General features: G+C 35.8%; 1 protein-coding gene across 1 annotated transcript in view; it reads left to right on the top strand.

Moving 5' to 3' along the window:
- Nucleotides 1-27,257, top strand: part of LOC150105324 (7SK snRNA methylphosphate capping enzyme-like) — a 65,808-nt gene that overhangs the window by 11,343 nt on the left and 27,208 nt on the right. The window contains exon 2 of the mRNA XM_090394703.1: nt 23,486-23,704. Within this exon, the coding sequence (XP_090250829.1) occupies nt 23,486-23,704 (219 nt within the window). The remainder of the gene's footprint in view (nt 1-23,485; nt 23,705-27,257) is intronic.

The raw sequence follows: 27,257 nt of genomic DNA on the forward strand, positions 1-27,257 counted from the left end.
CTGCCTGCCATTGAAGAAGATTAGCGTCGTATTTAGTGTTGAATACTATGGCTTACTAATAATACTACTTTGACTCTTTCTTTTCCTTGATTGTCATTGCCTGAATATAGCATTTTGTATTTATTGCTCAGAAAGATCTCACCAATTTTTGTCTTTTTTGTTTCAGTCAACGCTATTATGCCGATCTGGTACTTATCTAATTCTTCAGCTAGCTCCATTTCTTTGCCATTCAGAATTCTTATGTTGATAATACTGATCTTTAACTCTGGTGATGTTGAGTTGGGGTGTGTTTTCAGATTTGTTCCAGTAGCTGAATTTTCGCTGTTCACCCTGGTTCCCTAGCAAAAACAATGTGTGCCTTGTTTAACCGGGCGACACCCCAGCCGGCATGAAATTTTGCTGTTGTACCATCATTTTGTATTTTGTTTTAAGCCAATAAGAATATAATTTGGTCGGCTAAATCCCAAATTGCTAGCCCATCCTGGTTTGTTCAGTATACAGGTAGATACCCAACAGGGTGCACCACGAGAAGGTGAAGATTGGACATTAGGTCAAAAGCCCTGGTCGATTCTCAGCATTCCTTTAAAGGCTATGTGGAGGTCTCCTTTCAGTTATACAGCTTTGACCCTTAAGCACCTCTGGATCAAATATATAAATATTTATTCCAAAAAAAAAAAACTTAAAATTTAAAAACATGAACCAAACATTAGAGATGTAGTGACAAACTTCAAAGAAAATGTTGATTAATTCAGCTGGGGAGGTCTGTAGTGAAGTTGTCTAATCGAAAGTTCAGAATTGAAGAAAAGAGTATCATAAAAGAAACCAGTGATGTAAAAGTGACAAACATCAAACATATTCCAGATGTTTGGCATGATTACTTTGAAAGATTGTTAACTAAACAATCAGTGATAAAACAGTGGCACAAAATTTTCAAGAGAAAGACTTTCAGCAGTCTGCATATCAATACTTGGGGTAAAAAAGTCATCAGAAATCCGAAATATGGAAAGTCAGCTGGAGTAGATAATATTCATCAGAAATCATCAAATACAAAACATGAAAGTTTTTCATTGGCTATACTGCATAATTCGGAGGGAATGGTCAATATCCAGATGATTAAAGTAGAGCTCTCATTTCCAGATCAAGCTATAAAAAGGTAAATAAAATTGAATGTGAGAATTAGAAGACTTTTCCTGTTAAGTGGTCTAGATAAGATTCTGCAAGCATATTTAAGAAGAGGCTAAGAAAAATTATGGAAGAGAAACATGAAGAAGAAGAACAAACTATGTTCAGACCAAAATAAGAGCAGTCAAGATCAGATTTTCCCTTTAACACAAATAGTTGAGAAATGGGAATATAACAAGGATCCTAAATTTTTGCAGATCTGGAAAAGCATAAGAAGGTGCAAAAAATTATATAAAGTAAACAGAAGTTTAATTCTTTTTTTTAAATTAATAGTGGAAGATTCCAATGAGAATATCACTACTTATCTTCCACTTCTAAGCCCTTTTTGTATCCATTTTTCGTTTAAGCCTCACCTTATTTACTACTACTTATGATGTTAGAGGCTGGCCTAGTTGGCAGAGTGGTTAACGTATTCGCCCTCCAGCCAAGAAGCTGTGGGTTCAAATCCCACCTAAGGCATGGATGTTTGTGATTGTCTTTCTCCCTCATACATTCTTCCAGAAAAATATGTATGCACTTTTCCAAGATGAAGTGGTTTAACATGGGAGAAGTAGGCCCAACCATCCCACAATGGGAAAAACCTTCCCATCAGATGGGAAGTTACATGCTGTTTTCATTCATTCATTCATGATGTTAGAATAAAATCGATTAATAAATCCACAGGCATAGTAAAGAATACCCTTTGAAAGCTTTATTATATGAATCTCTTCAAATTTTTACTTAACTATAAACAGTGGTGAGCTGTGGAAATTTTAACAAAGGCCTTGCATCGTCGAGCAAAAAAAAGCAGTATTTCACACAAAAACTTTTATTAATACAGCTTGTGTACAAATGCCAATCAAAATGTTTGAGGGTACAATCAACCTGTAAAGGCTATAATTTTTAAACAAATATTTCATGATCTAAACATGAAATATTTGCACACAATCATCTGTGTTAATTTATATTACATAAGAAAAACGTTATTTAACTGTCAAAATATAATAAGAATAAAATCTATTATAATCGCACATAGTCTGCATTTTTTATAAACAAAATAAATGTCTTTTGTTTGCGATAGAAGTTTTTATGACAAACAACCTATAAAGAATAAATAAATATTATCTAAACACAATAATATTGAAGTATGTTATATTTCTCTTTTGTTTTTATACTTCAAGTGATAATCAACATACCAATCAAGGGGCATTATTTTATAGTACTATTTATTTATATGCGATTACCAAAAGCCCAAAGCGAATTCTTATTTGTAAAATGGTGGTAACAGTAACTATAATATTTTATTTAATAAAATCACTTTGTTAGGTCGTATGAGTTTGTCGCTTAATATATTTCAAAAAATTATGTTGTTTTTTTTTTTGAAAAAATAAAAAAGTAAACAAGAAGAACAAGGGGCTTGCAAATTTGAGAAATATTAACAAAGGGCTCAGGCGAGCCCCTTATAGCTCACCACTGACTATAAGTATAATTATAAGAATAAAAATATTAAGAATATAACTTATTTTTAATGCTTAATAATATTAGCATGAGAGTAAAGTCATAAAAAATTTCACTGGTGTTTACCTTGTAATCCAGCATATATTAAATGACCATAACCAGGTATGTGGTAAACACCACCAAGTCTATTATCTTTCTCTTCTGTATCACACCTGAAAAGAAACCAGTTCATATCTGATAATGTTAAATGGGGTACAACAGATTCAAAATCGTGCCTTGATGCTGAAGAAGGCTTCCACTGTAAGATCGCATACGATAACCAAACTGTGCAACACATGAACGAAGCCAAAGGATAGCAGCTCTAGCAGAAGAATTGAGCGTATTGGTAAAAATTAAAGATGACAACTGCCAACAGCTAAGCTGTTCAGTATATCATTTTATGATTCTTGGCATTAAAGTAGGAATTCAAATACAAGCTTGGAAGTTACAGGGGATTAAGCTGCACTTGCACTTTAGATTGCTAATAAAAGAGATTTTCATTAATCAAATTGGTTATTTTTACTATGACAAATATGTGAGAAAAGGACAAGGAGCAAATGCATTCCCAGGGTCTGATATCTTGGATGAATATCCCTAAGTTAAGATAGAGATAATTGTTTGAGATGGATATGACCATTTACTACTATTTCAAAACCGGTTACATGTCATCACCATACACACATTCACTGTACAGATATTGTGAATACAGATAAAGAATACTATCTGTATTCACAAGGAAATCTTTTGAGATAAATAGATAATAACATAATCAGTAGTATTCTTTATGGAAACATTTATAGTAGTATTTATATATATCCCTTGCATTAGTTTTGTGATTACTGTATGCAGTTTTAAATTTATACCAAGTAGAACAATTGGATACATCATATAGGCTGGAAGAAATAATTGGCAGTTATTCGATTATTATTATAACAAATCGACAAATGTGGAATCTACAAACTCATAGGAAGCCTCATTCACTTAGCAACATAGCCTTTATTTTGAACCTTAAACTTATTTGCCTTCCTAGTATTCACAGGTATTCTGGCAACACATTCCATTCTCCATATAAAAATCCTTGTTACTTCTGTTCTCTATATAACTTCTACTAATGTAATTGTCTCTACCCATTTGGTAAACTCAGAAATTTATATTCCTTTACTTTGTTCATCTTTTCTGTTCTCACTACTATTTGTCAGGCATTGCATTCCACTCAATCACTCTGTGTCAATCTTCATGTTATGAAAAATCAGGTAACAACCCCACTCAGTATATTATTATTATTATTATTATTATTATTATTATTAAAACAAGACCTCATGGAGTCAAAGACTCATCTAGGAGGTCCTTTTATCTCACACACATCTCATCATACCGGGTCTTAAACACATTCAAACTCCCTGCAGACACCACACTCTCAGGCAAGGCATTCCAATCATTCACAACTCTGCACGAAAAAAACCTGCCTCTCACTCCCCTACTCACACCCTCTTTATACAGTTTCCAGGTATGACCTCTGGTTCTCCCCTGATCTCCCACTATTCTATGTAGAACTTCTCCACCATTGATCCTATAACAACCCCTCACCAACTTGTAGGTCTCTATCATATCTCCCCTCTTCCTTCTTTCCACTAGACTCTGCAAATTACATCTTTTCAATCTTTCCTCATACTCGACATTCCAGAGGTCAGAAACTACCTTAGTCAGTCGCCTTTGCACCCTTTCCAACATCTCTTCATCCTTCTGAAAACCAGGTGACCAAATCTGGGCACAATAGTCCATGTGTGGCCTAATCAAAGCCTTATACAATGGAACAAGAATCTCCCTACTTCTACACGTCAGTGTCTTCTTCATCATTCCCAGAAGTCTTTGTGTTGTCTTCACAATTTTGGCGATGTGTCCCCTAAATTTTAGATCCTTATCCACTATCACTCCCAGATCTCTTATTTCCTCTACTTCCAACAATATATTCTCACCAAGCATAAATTCTGCATCCCATCTTTGTTTTCCAAATTTTAAAACCTTACGTTTTGCAACATTGAACTCGCATCCCCATTTGCTTGCCCAATCACTCAATTTATTCAAGTCTTCTTGCAAGGCCACAACATCTTCACTACTCTTTATGGTTCGTCCCAACTTTGCATCATCTGCAAACAACTAAATATCTCCATCCAAATCTTCGCCAATATCATTAATATACAAGTTAAATAGTAATGGCCCTAAAACAGATCCCTGAGGCACTCCACTAGTGACTTTCCTTTTCCTGGATATTGCACCCCCATACACAACTTGTTGATACCTATCAGATAGCCAGTCTCCAATCCAATGCACTAATCTAATATCCAACCCCATCTGCTCTAGTTTGACTGTCAACTTATCATGAGGTACTCTATCAAAAGCTTTTGCAAAATCCAAGTATATTACTGTGTATCCTTCTCCTCTGTCCAAGGAAGCAGTCACTTTATTGTAATAAGTAAGTAGATTACTAAAACACGACCTCCCTTTAGCAAATCCATGCTGTCCATCAAAGATTATACCATTGTTGTCAACCCAACTCTGGATCCTAGTTCTCACAAGCTTCTCCAACAACTTAACCACAACACCTGACACACAGATAGGCCTATAGTTTGATGCTTGAGTTCGATCACCTCCTTTATGAAGTGGCACAATCTTGCCCTCCTTCCACTCTTTAGGGACTTGACCAAGTGCAAGACTCATATTAAAAAAATATGTCAAGGCAGGTGTCAACACTCTGGCACATTCCTTCAGAATACACGGTGATATATTATCAAGTCCCACAGCCTTATTTACATCTAGTTTACTCAACTCCCCAAACACCTCTTGCTCACTTACAGTCAGTCTCTCCTCCCCATCATCAACTGCTCTTAATCTCTCCATGAAGTCACATTCACAAGATTGAAAGATCTTTATGAACTGCTCATTAAGTATCTCCACCACACATTCTGCAACAGCTGTCTTTATACCATTTCCTCCAATCAATGTCATCCTTCCATAATCATTCTTTCTTTTGCTGGCTACATATCGAAAGAACTCCCTAGGATTCTTTTTAGCTTCATTAGCTAACTGCTCTTCATACCTCTCTTTAGCTACTCTCACCAACCAAGTCACTCTCCTTGCCTGGTCTTTGTAGAACTCATGAAATTGGTTACTTCCACTTCTCTCTTATGCTGCCTCCACAATGCCCTTTTTCTCTGTATTGCATGCTTAATCTCTTTATTCATCCATCTCACACCTAACTTATTTAACCTTCTCACCCGTGGTATACATTTAGACATTGCATCCACTAAATATTTTTTGAAAATCCCCCAAGCTGCATTGATCTCTTTTCCAGCTAACTCCTCATTCCATGCTACACCTGCAAGCTGTCTCCTGAGCTCTTCATAATCACCCCCCTTGTAGTTCCACATATACCCTTTTTTCACAGGGGTCCTTGCACTGCTGGCAACCACCCAGGTAATCACCTCATGGTCACTTTCACCAACTGCTGGATGATTTGACACCTCATTGATAATTACATCCTCCGATGAGATGACCAAATCCAAGACCCTTAATCCTCGTGTGCCCTCTGTTACATACTGTCTGAGGTAGTTATCCCTCAAAAACTCGAGAAACTCATTTTCTTTACTTCCAGTTGCTATCTCTTCATTCCAGTCTATATTGCCATAATTAAAATCACCCATAATGATCACCCTTTTCTTATTTGCTTGGCTTATTTGACTATACATTTCACTATCACCACCATCCACATTACCAGGTCTATAACAACATCCCACCAAGTATTTGATTCTATTCACCTCTATCTCACACCATACTGCCTCAAAACCACTGGCCCCATTTCCCTCTTGCATCTCTACCTTGTATGGACATAACTCTTTCTCTATCATCAATAGCACTCCCCCTCCCTTTTTACCCCTTCTATCCTCACGAAACACATCATACCTTTCCATCTCTATTCCTGTCAGGATGTCATCCCATTATGTTTGTTATATTCACTCCTATTGTTCCCATGGCTCTGCAGATAATATTCTTTCAAATCTGTCATATTCCAGAGACCTAGCACATGTCAATCTTTGGACTTCCTTCAAGACATTAAGGCCTTATAGAGTGGAACCATAACCTCTTTGCTTTTTCATGTCAAGGCCCTCATCATTATTGCTGTAATGTGTTGTGACGGTCTTCATAATTTTAGCATTATGATTTCTGAACTTCAGGTCCCTATCACTATTACTCTCAGATCTTTCATCTCTTCCATCCTCATTCAGAATTTCTCCACTATACTGTATATCTGATCCTTACCTACCAAATTTCAAAACATTTACAACATTGAACTGGTAGATCCACTCACCTACTCGGTCTATTCATATCTTCTTATAATGCTCTATTGCTCATAGTTCTCAACTTTGCATCATCTGCCAATAGTTGCATATCTTTAGTTAGACCTATCCCAGTATCATTAACATACGAGTTAAACAATAATGGTCACAAAGCACATCCATGTGGCATAACACCAGTGACTTTACTTTTTTGGGACACCACTCTCTTATATACAACCTGATGATACCTGTCTTGCTGTACTTTAATTTAATCCGTTGAAAGAACTCGAGGATTTTTCTTGGCTTGATTGACTAATTTCTTCTCATGCTGCCATTTATCCGTTCTTGCTGAGTTACCTTCCTGGCTAGCTCATGTACTCATTAGATTGCTTAATCTAAGGCCAAAAAATTGAACTGAGCGAAGAGATTAATTTTCACTCAGTTCAATTTTTTGGCCTTTGGGAATACATTCAGATGCTAAAATAGCTTTGATCTGTGCTTAAGCAGAATTTATCTTCTCCTTCTCATTCCATGCTATAGCCTCCAAGCTGTTTCTGTATAGTTCTTCGTCCATCCTTCTCTCTAAGAAGTCTATATTGCTGGCTGCCACTACAGGGGGATCATCTCATGGGTGCACTTCTCTACTTGAGAAGATTCAACATCCCATTCACTTCAATGTCTACTTCACACCTTACTACCTCATACTGTCGCTATTTTCCCCTGATGCATGTGCACAATTCCTCTGCCATCATCACTACCCTCTCTTCTTGCCCTTTCTGTCCTCGTAAAAATCATCCTTCCACTTCTGTTCCCCATATTTAAAACGATGCTTCAGTCATTTCAACAATTTTTGGGTGAATAAACTCGAACAATGCAACCATTTCATTTCTCTTTGTTTCTGATACTCCTAGTATTTGTAAATATAAGCACAACAGTTTTCATTTTTGGGTTCATATCCAGCCCTTCTTGTGTATCCTCTTAGCTGTGACCTTTCCACTCACTTCTGCCTGCTTGTTTTCATTTCCTCATCTTACCTGATATATCTACCCAGAATCAACGACCTCTCTTGCATCCTGGGCCATCCCGTTCATATGCTGACCATCATCTAAACAAGTTTGCTACTTTCACCATCCACTCTTCTTATACTGTGTTTCACCTTTCATTCGGACTCCTCCTGTCTTGCTTTCTATTCATATTTTCTCATTTCTCACATCATAAATACCTCTTACTGTATTGTATTCCACTCTTCTACTTTTTCCTGTGATCTCTTTTTCACATCACTCAATTCCATTCATCCTTTAAATGCATTCTGCACATTAACAAACTGTCATCCTTTCTCCTCTACCAACATATCATTTGTTTTTTTTTTAACTTGTGATACCAGGGCAATATACTGGTAAACTACTCTTCCTATCATGCTCTTTTCACTCTCCCAAATAACTTCTGATGTCCATCATTGCATTATTTTTCTGTTGAACCAAATCTATCACTAAATCTCACATTGATTGTCTTTTCATATTTTAAGGCCTAACATCCTGTTCATTCTTCATCTTGAAGAACAGATTCTCTACACTCTTTCATCCATCACAAGTTTAATAATGGAATCTCTATACAACACTACTACTCTTTCTCTATTGTCTTTCATTCTATTCTTTTGCACTCTTTCATTGATATCTACCTGATGTCTTATCTCATTTTACAGGTGCTCATTTTGATCATTTCATTCTTCAAGTCTTGCATTCCAGCAGACATATTCTTTTGTATCTATAATTGCACTTTTGTGCTCCTGTTGTTCATGCTCACACTTTTCTCCCTCTCACTCATCCTTCTGACTAATACCACTTGCAGTTTTACACTCCTTATTGTGCTCTTCTTTGTTTCTGACATTGCTTTCATTCCTTATTCATGTACTCCCAATTAATGCTTTGCCATCCATCAGATTATCACACTTTCTGCAAATACATATCCTCTCACTTCTCTTTAGTCTGTCCACAGACATGCATCATTCACTTTCTTCAGTGTATGTACAACACTCCTGACAATGAACTGTCTTTTAGAAATCTCTACTGTTCACATTTGATTTTGAATGCAGTTCATCATAACCTTGTTCTCACCGTCACTCTACTTTTTTTCACTGTAAGCTGAGTAAATAAATAAAATCTTAGGTATGAGTAAACAAAGTAAAAAAAGAAGTTTAGCACCTCAGTATGTGGATAAAATATTAATTCAGATAGATGGATAAAAATTGATGTAGTTTGATGATCTAGCATAAATCTTGACAAGTAGCTGCTTGTGTTCTTAGTTACATGAAAGAAGAGGAAAGCAGAGGAATGGTGATGGCTAGTTTGAGTCACCCATGAAGGTACTTTTTTTTTTTTAAAAAGCACAATGTAGAGTGCATCTGTGAGAAAGTGACTGCCTGGAGTCTTTGTGTGTGGGGGGGAGTCACCTGTTAAGCAGATTGCCCTCTTCTGTATATATCAAAAATTCTTAGAGGGTTTTGTTGTGAGATCACTATTTTTGGTCATATTTAGGGATTCTTCTGGTTCCCATCTGCCATACGGCCGCGGGAGGGTAGCTATATGCTACCATTCTAGGGAGAGATGATTATGAGCAAGGTGGTTTCCCGTTGCCTTCCTTGCCGTAAGTATTTATGACTGTAACCTGTGTGTTCACGGGGCCGGTTTGCCTGCTTGCGGGATGAAAAACCCCAGATAAACTGGCGGAAAAAACCCTGCTGCCCACGCCCAAGACCGGCTAACTTGGCTATGACTGAGGAAGATCCTTAGGCTCCTCACGTCGTGGACGGGAATCGAACTTAGGACACTCCTTCCCCAGGCATATGGTTGCGAAGCGCAAAGCCACTAGGCTAACCGCACGGAAAATTTAGGGATTATGAAATGTTAATTGAGCAGGAAGAGTTAGAATTATGATCTATAAAAGATGGTAAAATAACATTGTTTAATTTAAACTGGTCTCCAAGAGAATTATAACTCTTAAATGAATAATCAATTTAAAGTATAATATAAATGTATGCACCTACAACTAGTCATTCAGATGAAGAACGTGACAATTTCTTTGAAGATCTCTCCAACGGAGATAGTACATGTCACTGGGAAATTGCTATAGACGACTTTAATTATAAAGTATACAAGAACAACATGGGAAAAGCATTTTAGGTCTGTGCCAAAGTAATGTGAAAGGACAAAGACTTGTTGAATTTGCAGAGAGTCAGGGATTGTATATAGGAAATACTTTCTTAAACAAATGAAGTAAACAAAAATGGACCTGAAGGTCATAAAATTCAGAGAAGTTTTTAATGAAATTAATTATATTATGTGAAGAAAATGGAAATTTTAGCTGTCTGCTGCCTCTGAATTATCGCTTTTAAGCTTCAGTTCTCTTTTCTCTTGCACCAATTTTAGGGTTTCCTGAGTTATCCATTTCTTGTTGATCTTTCCTCTTTCAGGAATTACTTCATCTACTGCTTTTTTTAGCACTGTAGTAAGTCGTTCTGCTCTTGTATTTATATTTTGTTTTTCACTTGGGGTCTTAAGCTTAGTTTCCAGTATGTTCTGATATGCTGTTCTTAGACTGTCTTCATTTAGTTTTGAGATGTCTCTAGCTTTTTGGAACTTTCCTTTGTACTTCTGTTTCAGTTTTAGTCTTATATTCGCAATCACTAAGCTGTGGCCCGAATCAATATCAGCTCCTTGGAATGATCTGCACTGTTGAATTGAGGTTCTCCATTTCTGGTCTATTAATATCAGGTTGATCATATTCCTGTGTTTGCCATCGAAGGAGCGCCACATCCATTTACGACAAACTTTTTGTTGGAATTTGGTATTGCAAATGATCGTGTTGTTATCCATGGTAAATTCCAGAAGCATCTCTCCACGTTCATTTCTTTCTCCATAACCTTCTCCCATCCTGTGTTATTTTTGCCAATCTTTACATTCCAGTCTCCTCCAATGATGAATATATCCTGCTTCGGTACCTCATCGATTGCTAATTATAGATCCCTATAAAATCTCTCAATGTTTTCATCTGCACTCTCTGCAGTGGGTGCATATATTTGAATGGTTGGGCACTGAATCTCAACCATTATTCTTTCATTAACTGGTTTGTATCCTATCATTGCCTGGCAGGTCTTGTTACTTAGCAGGAAACCTACGCCTGCTTCATGCTTACTTTCATTTCCTGACTAGAGAAAACTCTTCCACCATTTAATTCTCTTGACAATGTCCATCTCATTTCTGAAATACCCAATACATCACATCTGTATTTCTTTTTGAAGCAACTGCAATTTTCCCATTGCCCAGAGTGTACGGACATTCCATGTGCCAATTAATATTCCATCGGCCTGAGTTTGATTTTTTTTGTCTTTGTTTTCAGTAACTGATTTTTCGATCCAACCTTGATTACTTGATTGGGGATGCCGACCTTGTTTGACTGGGCGACGTCCGAGCCGGCATGAGTCTTTTTTTCTTGTACTTTGGCATCAGATTTCAATTGTGTTTTCTTTTTATTGTCAGCACATTGACACTTATCTGACAAATCCTTAGTCTTCCTTGAAGATCTTGGGAGAGAATGGAGGAAATAGCTTCAGTAAAAAAAATTTAAGAAAATCATTACTAGAAAATAGAACTAAACAATAGAAAACCAAAATTCTTTGAAAAACTACTGATAAATTGATATCACATTGAACTAAAATTAGCAAGTAATTCTATTGAAACTGCAGAGGACTATCTTTACCTTGGTCAGTTAATTTTAAGGAAAAAGGAAAAACAAGATAAAAAAAATAGAAGACTCATACATGAAAGCAAAGTATTTTGGTTATATAAAGATTATCTATCTATTAAGAACAGCATAAAAAGAAAGCTATTTAATGTATTTCAGTGTTTATCTATGAAAGTGAAGCATTGGCAATGACAAAAAAAAAAAATGAAGATGGTGTGTGTGTGTGTGTGCTCCAGACAGCTTTAAATAGAAGAATGCGCTGTGTAACCAAAATAGATAGAATTAGAGAGAGAGATGAGTGAAGTAGAGGATATTGTGAAGTACTGTAAAGCATGTAAATGGAGATTGGCTAGTCATATTTAATAGATTGACCAACAAAAGTGGGCAAAGTTAAGCACTGGGTGGATGCCAAAAGAAGGAAGGGCCACTAATGAACAAGATGGAGGAATGATCTATAAAGGTTTGGCAGGAGATAGTGGACATTGCTTAAAGACAGAAAGAATTGGAAAGTTAGGGTGAGGCCTTTATCTAGCACATTGGATGCAAAAAAGGTTAAAGAAGTTGAGCAGGAGAGAAGTAGTGTCTTTAGTCAAAAGAATACTCAGTTTTTTGGAGGATGTACAGACTATGGATGTGATATTTTTATACCAGGATAAGCTATGAAAATCGGGCCAAGAACAGGAGACTGATTTTGGCTGTAAATCAGAACATTATTAGAAGTAGGTAGGCAGGAGAAAAATAGGATCTTTCTTTTTAGTAATAAGACAGGACTGTATTTATTAGGATTGAAATTCAGTGGATTATTTTCAATATAAGCCAATTGGAAAGAGAAGGCAGGGTAGACCTCAAAAAATGATATTGGATGTATAATGAGAGCCGAACAGACCAATATGGTCTATACCTGTAATTAGCGTTATGATAATGGATTATTTTCACCATACTTCAGAATGGTGAGGAGATCATTGCTTAACACTTCAGTTGTGGAAGATGTTAAAGTTTGAATCTGAATACTGCAAGGTTTCTTGAATGAAAAAGAGGAATGGAAAGTACTGTCATCAACAAAACTATGGATGGAATTTAAAGAGAGAGAAGACATGGGCAAGAGTACAGCAGCTTGGAGCATTCCAGCATTGGGTAGTGTCAGATGAGTATGGCATCTTGTATAGGTGATGGAGAATGAGTGTTAATTATCAAAATGTTGTTCTCAAATTTTTAGCACAACTGAAGGGATACCATCCAGACCAAGATAGACTAATGATGATTTTTCTGATGTCCTTCTGATGAAAAATCAGCAGAGTTATGCTATGGGTAGTTTATGGAATAGTGGCAGGAGATTTGTTGTGATCATCTAGACAAAAATTGGAGGAAAGGACTGATGCTAAGAGGTCTGCCTTATTATTATTACCCCAAGACCTCATGGAGTCAAAGACTCATCTGGGAGGTCCTTTTATCACTCACTCACTCACTCTCACACACACACACACACACACACACACACACACACACACACACACACACACACACACACACACACACAGCTCCCATGTCTTAAACACACTCAAACTTTCAGACACCACGCTCTCAGGCAAGGCATTCTAATCCTTTACAACTCTGGACAAAAAAAACCTGCCTTTCACACCCTCTTTATACAGTTTCCAGGGATGACCTCTGGTTCTCCCCTGATCTCCTGCTATTTTCTGTAGAACTTCTCCAGTATTGATCCTATAACAACGCCTTACCAACTTGTAGGTCTCTATCATGTCTCCCCCTCTTCCTCCTGCCCACCAGACTCTGCAAATTATATCTTCTCAATCTTTCCTTATACTTGACATTCCAGAGGTCAGAAACTACCTTAGTCAATTGCCTTTGGACCCTTTCCAACATCTCTTCATCCTTCTGAAAAAAAAAACCAGGTGACCAAATCTGAGCACAATAGTCCATGTGTGGCCTAATTAAAGCCTTATACAACGGAACAAGAATCTCCCTACTTCTACACATCAGTGTCCTCCGCATCATTCCCAGAAACCTTTGTGTTGTCTTCACAATTTTGGCTATGTGTCCCCTAAATTTTAGATCCTTATCCACTATCACTCCCAGATCTCTTATCTCCTCCACTTCCAACAATATATCCTCACCAAGCATAAATTCTGCATCCCATCTTTGTTTTCCAAATTGTAAAACCTTACGTTTTGCAACATTGAACTCGCATTCCCATTTCCATGCCCAATCACTCAATTTATTCAAGTCTTCTTGTAAGGCCACAACATCTTCACTACTCTTCATGGTTCATCCCAACTTTGCGTCATCTGCAAACAACTGAATATCTCCATCCAAATCTTCACGAATATCATTAATATACAAGTTAAACAGTAATGGCCCTAAAACGGACCCCTGAGGCACTCCACTAGTGACTTTCCTTTTCCTGGATATCGCTCCCCCCATACACAACTTGTTGATACCTATCAGATAGCCAGTCTCCAATCCAATGCACTAATCTAATATCCAACCCCCATCTGCTCTAGTTTGACTGTCAACTTATCATGAGATACTCTCAAAAGCCTTTGCAAAATCCAAGTATATCTGTGTATTCTTCTCCTCTGTCCAAGGAAGTAGTCACTTTATTGTAATAAGTAAGTAGATTACTAAAACATGACCTCCCTTTAGCAAATCTATGCTATCCATCAAAGATAATACCATTGTTGTCAATCAACCGAACTCTGGATCCTAGTTCTCACAAGCTTCTCCAACAACTTAACCACAACACCTGACACACAGATAGGCCTATAGTTTGATGCTCGAGTTTGTTCACCTCATTTATGAAGTGGCACAATCTTTCCCACCTTCCATTCCTTAGGAACTTGACCGAGTGCAAGACTCGTATTTAAAAAATATGTCAAGGCAGGTGTCAACTCCCTGGCACATCCCTTCAGAATACGTGGTGATATATTATCAAGTCCCACAGCCTTATTAACATCTAGTTTACTCAACATCCCATACACCTCTTGCTCACTTACAGTCAGTCTCCTCCCTATCATCAACTGCTCTCAATCTCTCCATGAAGTCACATTCACAAGATTGAAAGACCTTCATGAACTGCTCGTTAAGTATCTCCACCAGACATTCTGCAACAGCTGTCATTATACCATTTTCTCCAATCAGTGTCATTCTTCCATAATCATTCTTTCTTTTGCTGGCTACATATCAAAAGAACTCCTTAGGATTCTTTTTGGCTTCGTTAGTTAACTGCTGTTCATACCTCTCTTTAGCTACCCTCATCAACCAAGTGACCCTCCTTGCCTGGTCTTTGTAGACCTCATGGAATTGGTTATTTTCACTTCTCTTATGCTGCCTCCTCAATGCCCTTTTTCTCTGTATCACATGCTTAATCTCTTTATTCATCCATCCATTTCACACCTACCTTATTTAACCTTCTTACTCTTTGAATGCATTTAGACACTGCATCTACCAGACAGTTTTTGAAAATCCTCCAAGCTGCATTGATCTCTTTTCCAGCTAACTCCTCATCCCATGCTACACCCACATGCTGTCTCTTGAGCTCTTCATAATCACCCCCCCCTTGTAGTTCCACATATATTCTTTTCTCACAGAGGTTCTCACAGTGCTGACAATGCTTATCTTCAGCAGATGTTACTTGTTTCATCAGGATGAGAGGGAGTGGTGAAAAACATGTTGGAGTAGAAGGACCAGAAGGCTCTATTACCATTTGAGCAAGAGATAAGCATAGTGCATTTAACCCCCTTACAAAGTCTGCTTTGAATTTTTTTATTTTTATAACTTGAGCCATTGAAGGTAAGCTTTATTTTTGTCTTCGACTGCTTGGCACATTTGGAGAATTAGAGTTTGGATAGGGATCAAGAGTTTTGAGTTGAATGGTGAACAAAGTACTCCTGGCAAGAGTAATTTCAGTTATTTGATTAGAATGCGTGGATCAGAAGAGAAGAAACTAATCAGATGAAATCAAATTATGAAAAAGAGGCATAGAAATTTTGAAAGTTATTTTAGTTGGCATTGTTGTAGTGCCATGAGATACGAAACTGAGATTGGCTGGTAGAAGGGATGATCTGTAGAAAAAGGAATGGATAGGGTTAAGGTCTGAGTTTTTGAGAGAAAAGTAACATCAGCAGTGCATTTGGAGAGAGAGAGAGAAAGGATGAAGTCCAGGTTGTTGGGAGAATGAGGATTATCTTCTAGGTATTCTTCTAGTTTAGGGCATGATTTGTGTTAGATTATTACTGAGAACAAACAGCTGTGCTTCTCTTCCAGCTTGGTCTGTGAATTTAGAAATGCAGCCGTTGTGAATTACAGTAATTGAAATAACCAAGGATGATTATCTCTCTGTTTGGGCAAATACTCTGTGATCAACGTATTCAGAGATAACCAAAAAAAAGGGGGGGAAAAAAGGTCATTAGAATCAGGAGAATGGTGAATGTAGCAGATGAAGGCAACAGAATGAGACAAGAAAATCTTAAGCCAAAGCAGATCATAAAGTGATTCCAGATTAGATAACCTTTAGCATGGGATATCAGATTTGACAAAAGCATATACAGTAGTCTGCCTTTCTCTGAGACTTATGGAATGGTGGTGAAATCTGAAGTCATAGAGAATGATAGCCAATGTAAAGTTCTTTTTACATAGAATTTTGTTGTTTTGCCAGTTTTTTTAATATATTTTTGTTGTTTTTTTTACAGTTTGTCTACATTTTTAATACTTTTTGTGTTGCTTTTGTAGGAGATTTATTTTAACTGCAGTGAGTCTATAATTTTTATGTTAATTTTCATAGTAGTGAAATATTGGGAAAATCTATATTGCGGAGTTGTGCATCAGGGATGAAGGCTTGTGGACATGACTTCCACATAGGGAGTTGCCAATCTCCAAGCATGGCCTCATTTTCACCCACAGGCTGCTGTACTCAGACCTCCAGGCATGTTCTGGCAGAGTAAGCATCAATGGGATGATTTGTCAGCTAATTAGAAGACTGGATTTGGGTGAAGAATGAATTTTTTGTGTACATGGTTTTTTCCTGCTGAATATTTAACCTGCAGCTGTGTTGCCATGATGTTAGACAATCAATTGCTTGTTTGCAATTGCCTTTCAAGGATCCTCATGTTACCTGAATGACAGTTGTAAAGTTATCAGCATAATGAAGAATGTTTACAGCAGGAGAAAGTTGTTTTATTATTAAATTATTATCCTTGACATCTAAAAGTTAAGACTTAACAAACTTAAGACACAGTTTTAGAGTACCCTGTTCTTGGCAGTACATCTTTGCCATACTGCCAAAAACAGCGTAGTATAGCAAAGACAATGTGATTCCCACTTGAATTTGGAAATTTCTTTCAAGCTAGAAAGAAATTTTAATAAAAAGAAGGTGCTCTCTCAAACAGATATCGTCTTTTTTTTTATATATATTTTTTTTAATGTTTCCAAGTTTTTGCATATGCTTTTTCTGTGTCAAAAACATGGAAAGAACTTATGCTGCATTTCAGGAATATCATTGATATCTGAGTTAATTATGTAATCTAATGTTGATTTCCCCCTATGCAGAATCCAATTGAGTTTTTCTTTTTTTTTAAAGAGAAAAAAAAAAAGGATATTGCTCATTAGGTGTCACAGATTATGAGCATTGAACAGTTTTTCCAAGATCATAGAACACTGTGATGATAATTGTTTGCAAATTTTTATTCTTTCCTGGCTTTGGAAAGGCACTAACAATTGCATTTTGTCACATAAAGAAACTGCGTACTTGCAATCGCAAACTCACACTAAAGAAGAAAAAAAAAAGGGAAAACTTTAATAAAGATAATCCATAAAGCAGCCTCTGAAGTACTTGGAAATAGAAATAAAATATTAAAAAGAAAAACATTAAAAATCTGGAACACAGAGAGAGAAAATGCAATAAAAGAAAAACAAATGGCATACAAATCATGCCTTCAAAGGAAACAGAAGAAATATACAAAAACAAAAGAAATATAGCTAAAACCTTGTTACAGAAAGCTCGCCAAGATTCTTGAGACAGATTTATTAATAAAATAGAAGAAGACATACATGGAAGACAAGATAGCCTACAAAATATTAAGGAAAATAAATAAAGGAAGCCTTTTAGTTTAACTGCTGAACACAAATTATAAGACTGGGCATAGCATATCAATGAAATATATAATGAAATATAATGAAAGGAAGGAATAAGTGTGGGTAGAAATACTTTCATTAATGACAAACAAATTATTAATAATTACAATTTGTGATATGTGTATCCCATAAGCTGCTGGGTAGAGCGAATAGCATGTAATCCCATATAGTCTAGACTTGAATAAGTGAATTTATGATAGCATAATTAAAAAAAAAAAAAGGATGAGGAGAGAAAAATAAATTTGTTTTGCAAAGTATAAATAACTAACAAATAATAAACAGCCACTAATACGTTTAGAAGTTCAGTTAAAAACTACAGGGAGAGAGGCTAATCTGATAAATTAATAATGTTGATCCGGTGATTCATTTAGGCATGGCAGGAATACATGTGGTTTTGATGGAGCAGCACATCACCTTGTAAAATTTGTTGTGCATGTTATGTGTATTTCTCTGGTTTCTGTATATTTCCTCAGTTTTCTAAGAATTTTCTTTTGTTTAATGAGACTCAATATACATTTTATGCACTAATAGAATACATAATATCCAATCATTATAATTATCCACGCTTTCAGGAATCCTACATTCATTAGTTTTTTTTTTTTTTTTTTTTTTTGTAGTGTCAGCAGCTCTTCTGTCTTATCAATATCACATATGCTGGTATTTTGTCCTAGATCAACAACTTTTTATAATACACAGAAGTATTCATTTTTATTCAGGAATAGATAAATTTTTACTGCCGGTTGTTTCTGAAGACTAGAATAAAAATGTCCCTGTACCGTTAAAAAAAACTTTACAACTTCAACAGATGCTATACTGCACAAACAAGAAAAACAATTAGCTTTTTTTTGTCACTAAATACAGTAAAGAGATATTTAACATCTGTGTACTATATTTAGGAACAATTATTGTAAGACAACTCAAACAACACACTCAATGGAGAAACACTCTGCTCCTGCAGACTATACTGCATGCATGCAAACAGAACAGATTTATCGTAGCACTAAACATAACACTTAACCACCTTTGTCCTAACATCCGCTTTCAAATTTTCAGTTCCAGAAAATATGTGTAATAGCTGTTTGTAATACAGCCATTGGATACAGAAAGTGCTCAATTTATGAAAAGCAAAATGAATATACCGTATTTTTCTGTGTATAAAAAGAACCCAAAATTAAGAAATCAAATCAATACACTCAATGGGAGGAGGTCCAAACTGTCTTTCTGAAGCTTTATTTCCATGACTTCTAACTTGAATTTTGAAGAATATGACAATCGTTTTTTATTTTTGGATATTTTTATTGGCTAGTGCTCAAAATATTGTTAATGTATTAACAATATTTTGAGCATTCATACTGCAACTCGTTTGCATTTATACTTCTGCAAACGAGTTGCAGAAGTATGAATGCTTTCAGAGTTTTGATTGGTTTATTCAGAATCAGCCATTAATGACATCAATCAACAGAGTTTACAAAGACTGGTGATTGGCAGAAGCCTGTTTGTGGTGACAGGGTACCAGTAGTTTTGCTACAGCAACTGTAGGTCTCCCAACCGGTAACCCCCTATGTATAAGATGACCTCCAATTTTTGTGCTAAAAATTTTAGAAAAAAAATATCGTCTTATACACGGAAAAATACGGTATATAACTTGAAATCAGTTTGAATTGCATTTGAGATATTTGATATCATCCATGATAACATAATAAATGTTAATTTTAGAAATAAAATTCTACCATGGTAGTTAGACTAACATGCCATATAAGCTTTGTAAAAATGCAAGTGCTTGATGCAGACGTGGCATACATACATTAAAAGCTAGTACCTATCAGGAATAAAGGAATGACAGATGCCCAGGTGCGAATGTGACAATATGTTAATATAATTTTAAATATGGAAAGGATAAAGGTCAAATGAACAATTGCTATGCTTCATGTGTCCTGTTTTTCTGAGAAACAAAGGGTTTACGCTTCTTGGTGAGGTTAGATTATCATTGGCAAATACTAGAGTGAGGCACGGATAATTTGAATTTTTAAACGATTTTTAAATACGTTTAAATCGACAATTTATGAAATATATATAATTCACACAAATCAGAAAAAGTAATCACTTTTAAAATAATCATTTTGAATCAAAGAAAGTTCTATCCTGAAATAACTCGTTTTACTTACTTTATTTATACACAAATTCCAATCTTCTGTTTTTCTTTAGGAATTGTGTTAGCACATCTTCATAAAATGAAGGTTTTTTTCCTTCAGTTCCATCATCAATGTCTTTTCAATAGTGAATAAGCTTAGGCCGCACAGCCTTTCCTGTGTTTGTGTTCCTCTATAACACATGTTCCTTCTTAGTTGAAAAAGAATGCTCCACTGTAGCAGTGCAGCTCGGAATCGACATGATAAGTTCTGCTAACTTATAAATTTCCTTGAATGTAACCTGAAGTTTATTTTTTTGCATGAATTTTAATAGTTGATGCACTGGTTTCCGTGCAAATTCTTCAGAAGAAAATAGTACTTTCGTTTCATTTTTCAAGCAAATGTTGACTACATTCGCTTGAAAAATTGGGCCATAGAAATCCTTTAAGTTTTCTAAAATACCATCAGAAAACATCTTCACGTACTGACCATATCTTTCACTACAAAGGAGTTGAAAAAAAATTCAGGTTTCAAAAGTGAAGAGTATCTTTCTTCCATCTCTAGGCACATGCAGTCAACTACTCCCTGGTATAATCTAAGGCACATGCTTTTCTCCATCTCTCCTGGTCCTTTTTGTCTCTTAGGTCTCGACTCATCAACTGCATGCTTCTCCTTTGATACAGAAACTGAAATATCATCAAATCCATATTTCCTGTCATTCCTAAGCTGCTTCATAGTGTCATGTACTTTTTTACAACAGTACAATATATCATAGGACGAAGTTTGCAGTATATTATTCAAGACATCAGTATAGCCAAATAAAAAACAGAAAAAATTTCTAGCAACAAAATTTTTTGAAAATCTTGCAAGAAATTCCAAAAGCCACTAGCTTTGATTACAGCATCCATGTTCGATTCCTCATAATTCTGTAGTGTGTGTTCAAAAAATTCAATGAATTATGACATTTTACTGTGCTGGTTAAACGGGAAGTAAAGAGTCATCTGCTTGGTGTTATGGATGATAATTTTTTAGCAACAAAATCTTGCAAAACATTTATTCTTTTTGATGATTTAGAAAAATATGTTGCCAGTGCACTGATAATTTGTAAAAACAATCTTGGATGTAAATATATATATGTGTAGAAAGTTTTTTGCTTTGGGTTTATTATATGTTAAAGATACCCAGAAATTTTATACTTGGTTTTAATCCTTATCCCAAGGAAGCAAAACAATGTTTTGTGCATGAAATATATTCACATCTGAGCTACTTGTATATAGAGGTTAATGACTTCATATCACTTGCTTAGTACGTATCCCATAATGCAAAGCATACCCCCCCCCCCTTTCAGACGTGTATAATGAAATGCATAATGCGAAGGGCCACTACCCAGACCGGTTTCGACTTTCAACTTTGGTATCTCTCCTGGGTCTGGCTCCCACTGACCTCAATAAAAGTCGAAACTAGTCTGGATAATGGCATTATACGTGCCTGAAAGGGAGTGTGCTTTGCATTATGGGATACATACTAAGGCAAGTGATATGAAGTCATTAGCCTCTGTAGTTCAGATGTGAATATATTTTACACACAAAACATTGCTTTGCTTCCTTGGGATAAGGATTAAAACCAAGTATAAAATTTCTTGGTATCTTTATATATATATGTATAAGGTATTTTACCTTGAGTAGAATAAATGTTAAAAATACCAAGCAATTTTAAACCCGGTTTTACTCCATTTCCCAAGTAAGCAAACAGACAAATAAGTCAAGTTTGCGCCTGCAAGTGATGCAAGTCTAGCTGATCCTACAGGTAGTGCAAGACCAAGGCAACTCGTGGTAAAGGTGGCATTATTTGTCTGTTTGCTTACTTGGGAAATGGAGTAAAACCAGGTTTAAAATTGCTTGGTATTTTTAACACATATATATAAAAGGCTATTACAGGCCAAAACTAGTAGTGTTTTTATATTAAAACCTTTTTACTTAAATCTCGGTTCTAGTCATTCAATTCTTCATAAAAAAATATATATATTTATTATTATTATTACGTGACTCATCCAAGGAGTCCAAAGACTCATCTAGGGAGGTTACCTACTCTACAACTCTGTCTACTCTATAGCTCATTCTAACTGCAACTACACCAATGCCGTCTAACACCCACCACCACTACTAGTATTTTCACAGACAATCACAAACATCCATGCCCACAGCAGGATTCAAACCTGCAGCCTTTTGGCCTGGAGAGCAGATACACTAACCACTCAGCCATGCCAGCATAAACTTAAGCATTACATTACATCTCTTTGAAGCTAGAGCAAGAAAAAAAAGTAGCTAAAATGCTTCTACAGGCAACCAGTATAGCTGTGCAGAAGCATTTACTATAGCAAAATAATACCACTTTACTATAGCAAAGTGATGTGTAAACTTTGATTTTTCGTGTGTGTGTGTGGGGGGGGGGGAAGTAACTTAACACAGACATGATAGTCAAGTCATTAATGTAGTTCGAAAATAAACCATTGAAAGACCACTCTATTAATTTTGTGAGAGTGTCAAAAAGGCTTTCCTTACCTCATCTAGCAATACTAAGAAATCATCAGTAGCACAGTTGAGACCATTTTTAGAAAGTATTTTACATGCATCTGTGAGGTTACAAATAGGATTGTGTTCAGCATTATATATCTAACTGAAGATTTGATTTGTGTGAAAAATGCCGACCTTTCCATTGAGGACAACTATCGGCAGAAAAACTAAGCAGAACTAAAGTACCAGTTATAACACCAAATATTTTATATTAGAAATCATACTCATGTTCAATGTGTGGTTATCCCAATCAATAATACTATGCATAAAACAATATTTGGCATCAAGATTATGTTGATGTTTTGTGTTTCATGCACTCTACTAATAACTGCAACTGCTTGAATTATGTTTTAGTAAAATGTATCACATAAAAAGCATGAAGATCATTCCAGTAAGTCTTATTTAGTCATTGATATTTATATGAAACATTATTGTAATCTCCTTTTAAGTAAAACTTCCCTCACCTTTTAGTATGACATCAGGTTAGTGGAGAAAAAGCAGGTTCTATCTCTCAAGATCATCTTGCTCATGGCACTATAGCTAGATTTTTATTTACATCCAAGTTAACTAATTCTCTCTCCCTTATCGTTAAAAAGCAAAATATCTTCTAAGATGTTATAATCCTTTTAGGTTTTTAATTGGATATATTATATTCAGTCATCTAACATTGAGAAATACTTTATCCAAAGCGCAGTAATGATTTGTGACTATTTTCAGGGTTAACCTAGATTAAATACTTAAGGTTATGCATGCTTATTTACTATGAGTGTATGTGTGCCTACAAAAGTAAACATGTACATGTTTTCATATTTTTCATGGCTGTGGAAAACATGATTGTATGAAAATATTCTATTAAAGAGTATTAATCATAACATTAAAAAGTTACTTCTAATTTTTTTAGGGTAATTATGTGTTAGAGTTTGACGAACTTTTGATAAACCAAAAACCAAAGTTTGACACCATTTTGTGTTTAAGTCTTACTAAGTGGGTGCATCTGAATTATGGAGATGATGGTCTGAAGAGGGTATTTAAACGAATGTATGCACAACTAAAGCCTGGTGGTAGACTTATTTTAGAAACACAACCCTGGCCGTCTTACTCCTGTAAAAAAAAGTTAACTGTAAGTATATTCTTTGTTTTTAATAAATATAGAGGTAAAATCCAGTGCTATAAATATAGGACTATCTGTTAATTAAGAACAAGTTTTTGCATTAGTTTAGTATTTTCTTAATTTGCAAATAATAAATTTAATTTTCACTTATATTTGATATTTAAAGGTATAATTGTAACACCATAAATGCAAAGTTATTAGACTTGCTAGATTTCAAACTGACATGTTAAGCACATTAATAAACATTTCATATAATACTTAACAAAACACATAGTGGAATTTCAGCATTGAAAACAGAACAGCTCAAATGTTAATAGTCACCCTCTGAGTCTTGATTCATGTGTGGTCTAGACCAGCCTTTCTCAAAGTGTGGTCATTATTATTACAGGCAACTCCAAGGAGTCCTTAGACTCATCGAGAGAGGCCATAAACATCATGTCAAGAACTATCCAACATTTGCGTAGTATCTATCAAACTTTGCTTTGAACTCATTCACAGTCCTGGCACCTTCAACAGACTCTGGCAACTTATTCCACTCTTCACTACTCTCCAAACAAAAAAACCTAGTTCTAACACCCTTGCTAACTACAATTTTATGCACTTTCCATTGATGACCCCTAGTTCTCCCACCACTGCACCTGTTCTGGAAAATTTCATCTGAATTAATCTTGTAAAAACTCCTCGGTAATTTGAATGTTTCAATCATATCACTCCTTTTCTGTTTTATCAACCAGTTTCTGTAACCCAACCCACAAATCTTCAACCTGTTCATTCCATAGACTTGCTACCATCTTGGTCACTTGCCTCTGGATCCTCTCCACCTCCTCCTCCTCTTTGCCACGAAACCCTCGCTCCCAGATCTGCACACAGAAGTCAAGATGGGATCTTATCAAGGCTCAATAAAGAGGAACAATAACTGTTTCTGCTTCAAAGTATTCTTCACTAACCAAGTAATCTGATGAGCTGCTTTAGCCACTTATGCTGTGTGTCCCCTAAACTTCAACTCCCTATCCACTAACACTCCCAAGTCTCAGGCTTTATCAATTTCCTGGGGTACAGTTCCACCAATGTGGTATACAGCTGGTAATCTTTTCATCCCAAAATGCATAACCGTACACTTTCCCACATTAAACTGACATCCATTCGCCATTGTCCAGTCTGCCAATCTGTCCAAATCATCCTGCAAAATTTTGACATCATCTGTATTAACTATTGCTTTTCCCAACTTTGCATAATTGGCACACAACTGAATAGTTCCTCTCAGATCTTTTCCTATAGCATTAATATACAAATTAAACAGTAGCAGACTAAGAACCGAGCCCTGTGGCACATCACTAATGGTGTATTCCTGATTGCTTCCTGTTCAGTGTTTTTTACCACTGTGTTGTCACTGATTGTTTCATTTAGCAGTTTTTCGAAGTACTTACTCTATACATCAAGGATATCTTTTTATCCAGTTTTCATGTCACCTTTATCATCTCTAATTCCTTTTACAACACTCTTTCCTCCATTTCTGAGCTTTTTCAACAACCTCTACAATATCTTTGCCACCTTGATGGTAAAACATGACAGTTATGCCTCTTAGACAAGTAATATCAATTATTTTTCCACTGATTAAACACCTGAGATATTTCACCTTTTGAGAAACCAGCCAGTCAGCTCTGCTGTTTTCAAAATCATGGCTCCAGAAAAATAAAGGATCTGAAAGATCCTTTATTTTTCCCATTGTGATTAACACTATTGATGATTACTGATCAGCAACATTCTTAAACAGTTGGCTAGAACACGTGGTGATGCACTAAGTATTTTTGCATATACGCTGCATAAGTGAAATTTACATCCATCTGCATAAAGGTTTCTAATTCAGTGGCTAGCAACATACACACTGGTATGTGTATGTTGCTAGTTAGTGTTTTGACTATTTCTCTCTTATTTCTTCTTCTTTGAGTGCCATCTCCTATCGGAGGTCGGCGACCACCTTGGCAAATTTTGAGCGATTCTCAGCTATTCTGGGCAGTCTCTCAGAGTTCATACCAGTCCACTGTCCGATATCTGCCAGCCAAGATTTTCTTCGTCTTCCTTGTCCTCTTCTTCCATTTATCTTCCCTTTTATAATCAATTGAAGTATCTTATATTTTTCATTACGAAGTAGGTGACCAAGATATGCAGTTTTCCTTCTTTTTATGGTATCTAAAAGTTCACGTGATTTCCCCATTTGTTCCAGGACGTTTGGACGTTTTTGCTGTCCATGGGATTTTTAACATTTGTCTGTATAACCACATCTCAAAGGCTTCAAGTCTTTTTATTGATGTTGTCTTCAAGGTCCAAGTTTCTGCACCATACAGTAGTACAGACCATACATAGCATTTAACCATGCGTACTCTAAGTTTAAACTGCGGTTACACAGTGTTGATTTCATCAAGAGAAAATTTTTTCTTGCCATTTCAATTCTAACTTTTATTTCCATTTCTGGATTGCAATCTTCATTTAACCAGCATCCGAGATATTTAAACTTTGCCAATCTTTCTATTTGTTTCCTATTTAAAGAAAGTGCTAAATTAAGAATTGGTTTCTTACTTATGACCATGAATCTAGTTTTGGTGATATTTTTTTTTAATCCCATTTTTTCACTCTCTGCATTTATTAGTTCCAAAAGATTTTGAAGATCCTGAATATTGTCAGCCAGAAGAGCTGTATCATCGGCATATCGGATGTTACTGATGATTTCACCATTTACACTAATCCCTTCCTTTCTTCCTTCCAAGACTTTTTGAAATATGGCTTCTGAGTAGATCTTAAAAAGAAGAGGTGACAGCACACATCCTTGCCTTACTCCTCGTTTGATGTTAATGGAGTCTGTAATAATGTCATCAACTTGAACAGATGCCTTTTGGTTCCAATATAAATTTTCAATGATCCTGATGTCTTTACCATCTAATCCAATTCATTTTAATAGTACAATCATTTTAGCATGTTGGACGTTGTCAAATGCTTTCTCGAAGTCGATGAAGCAAATGAATATTACCTTGTTTTGGTCAATACATTTTTGAAATAAGATCTGAGAACAGAAAAGGGCCTCTCTTGTTCCCAAGCCGTTTCTAAAGCTGAATTGGGTATCACTGATGGTGTCTTCACATTTTCTGTATATTCTTTTTTGAATTATTTTCAGAAACATTTTGAGAACGTGACTCATTAGGCTGATCATTCTATAGTCATTACAAATTTTTACATTTACTTTTTTAGGTAGCATGATGAAGGTCGACTGTAACCAGTCTTGAGGGATTATGCCTGTATCGTAGATCTTATTAAATAGCTTTACTAATATGTTAATGTTGTCACCTTCTAATAACTTTACTATTTCTGCTGGTATCCTATCTGGTCCTAGGGCTTTACCATTTTTAGCTGAGTTTAATGCACATTCTACCTCTGATTTTAGAATGCATGGACCTTCCATATGTTCATAAGTATTTTCTGGATTCTGTCTGTTATCAGTAAAGAGTTCTTGTATATGTTTCACCCATTCTTATATTTTGTCATCCTTTTTGGATATAATTTCTCCCTT

This window comes from Typopeltis vanoorti, chromosome 6 (genome assembly GCF_054136105.1).
Source record: "Typopeltis vanoorti isolate ZY-2024b chromosome 6, IOZ_Tvanoo_1.0, whole genome shotgun sequence".
NCBI classification, from domain to species: domain Eukaryota; kingdom Metazoa; phylum Arthropoda; class Arachnida; order Uropygi; family Thelyphonidae; genus Typopeltis; species Typopeltis vanoorti.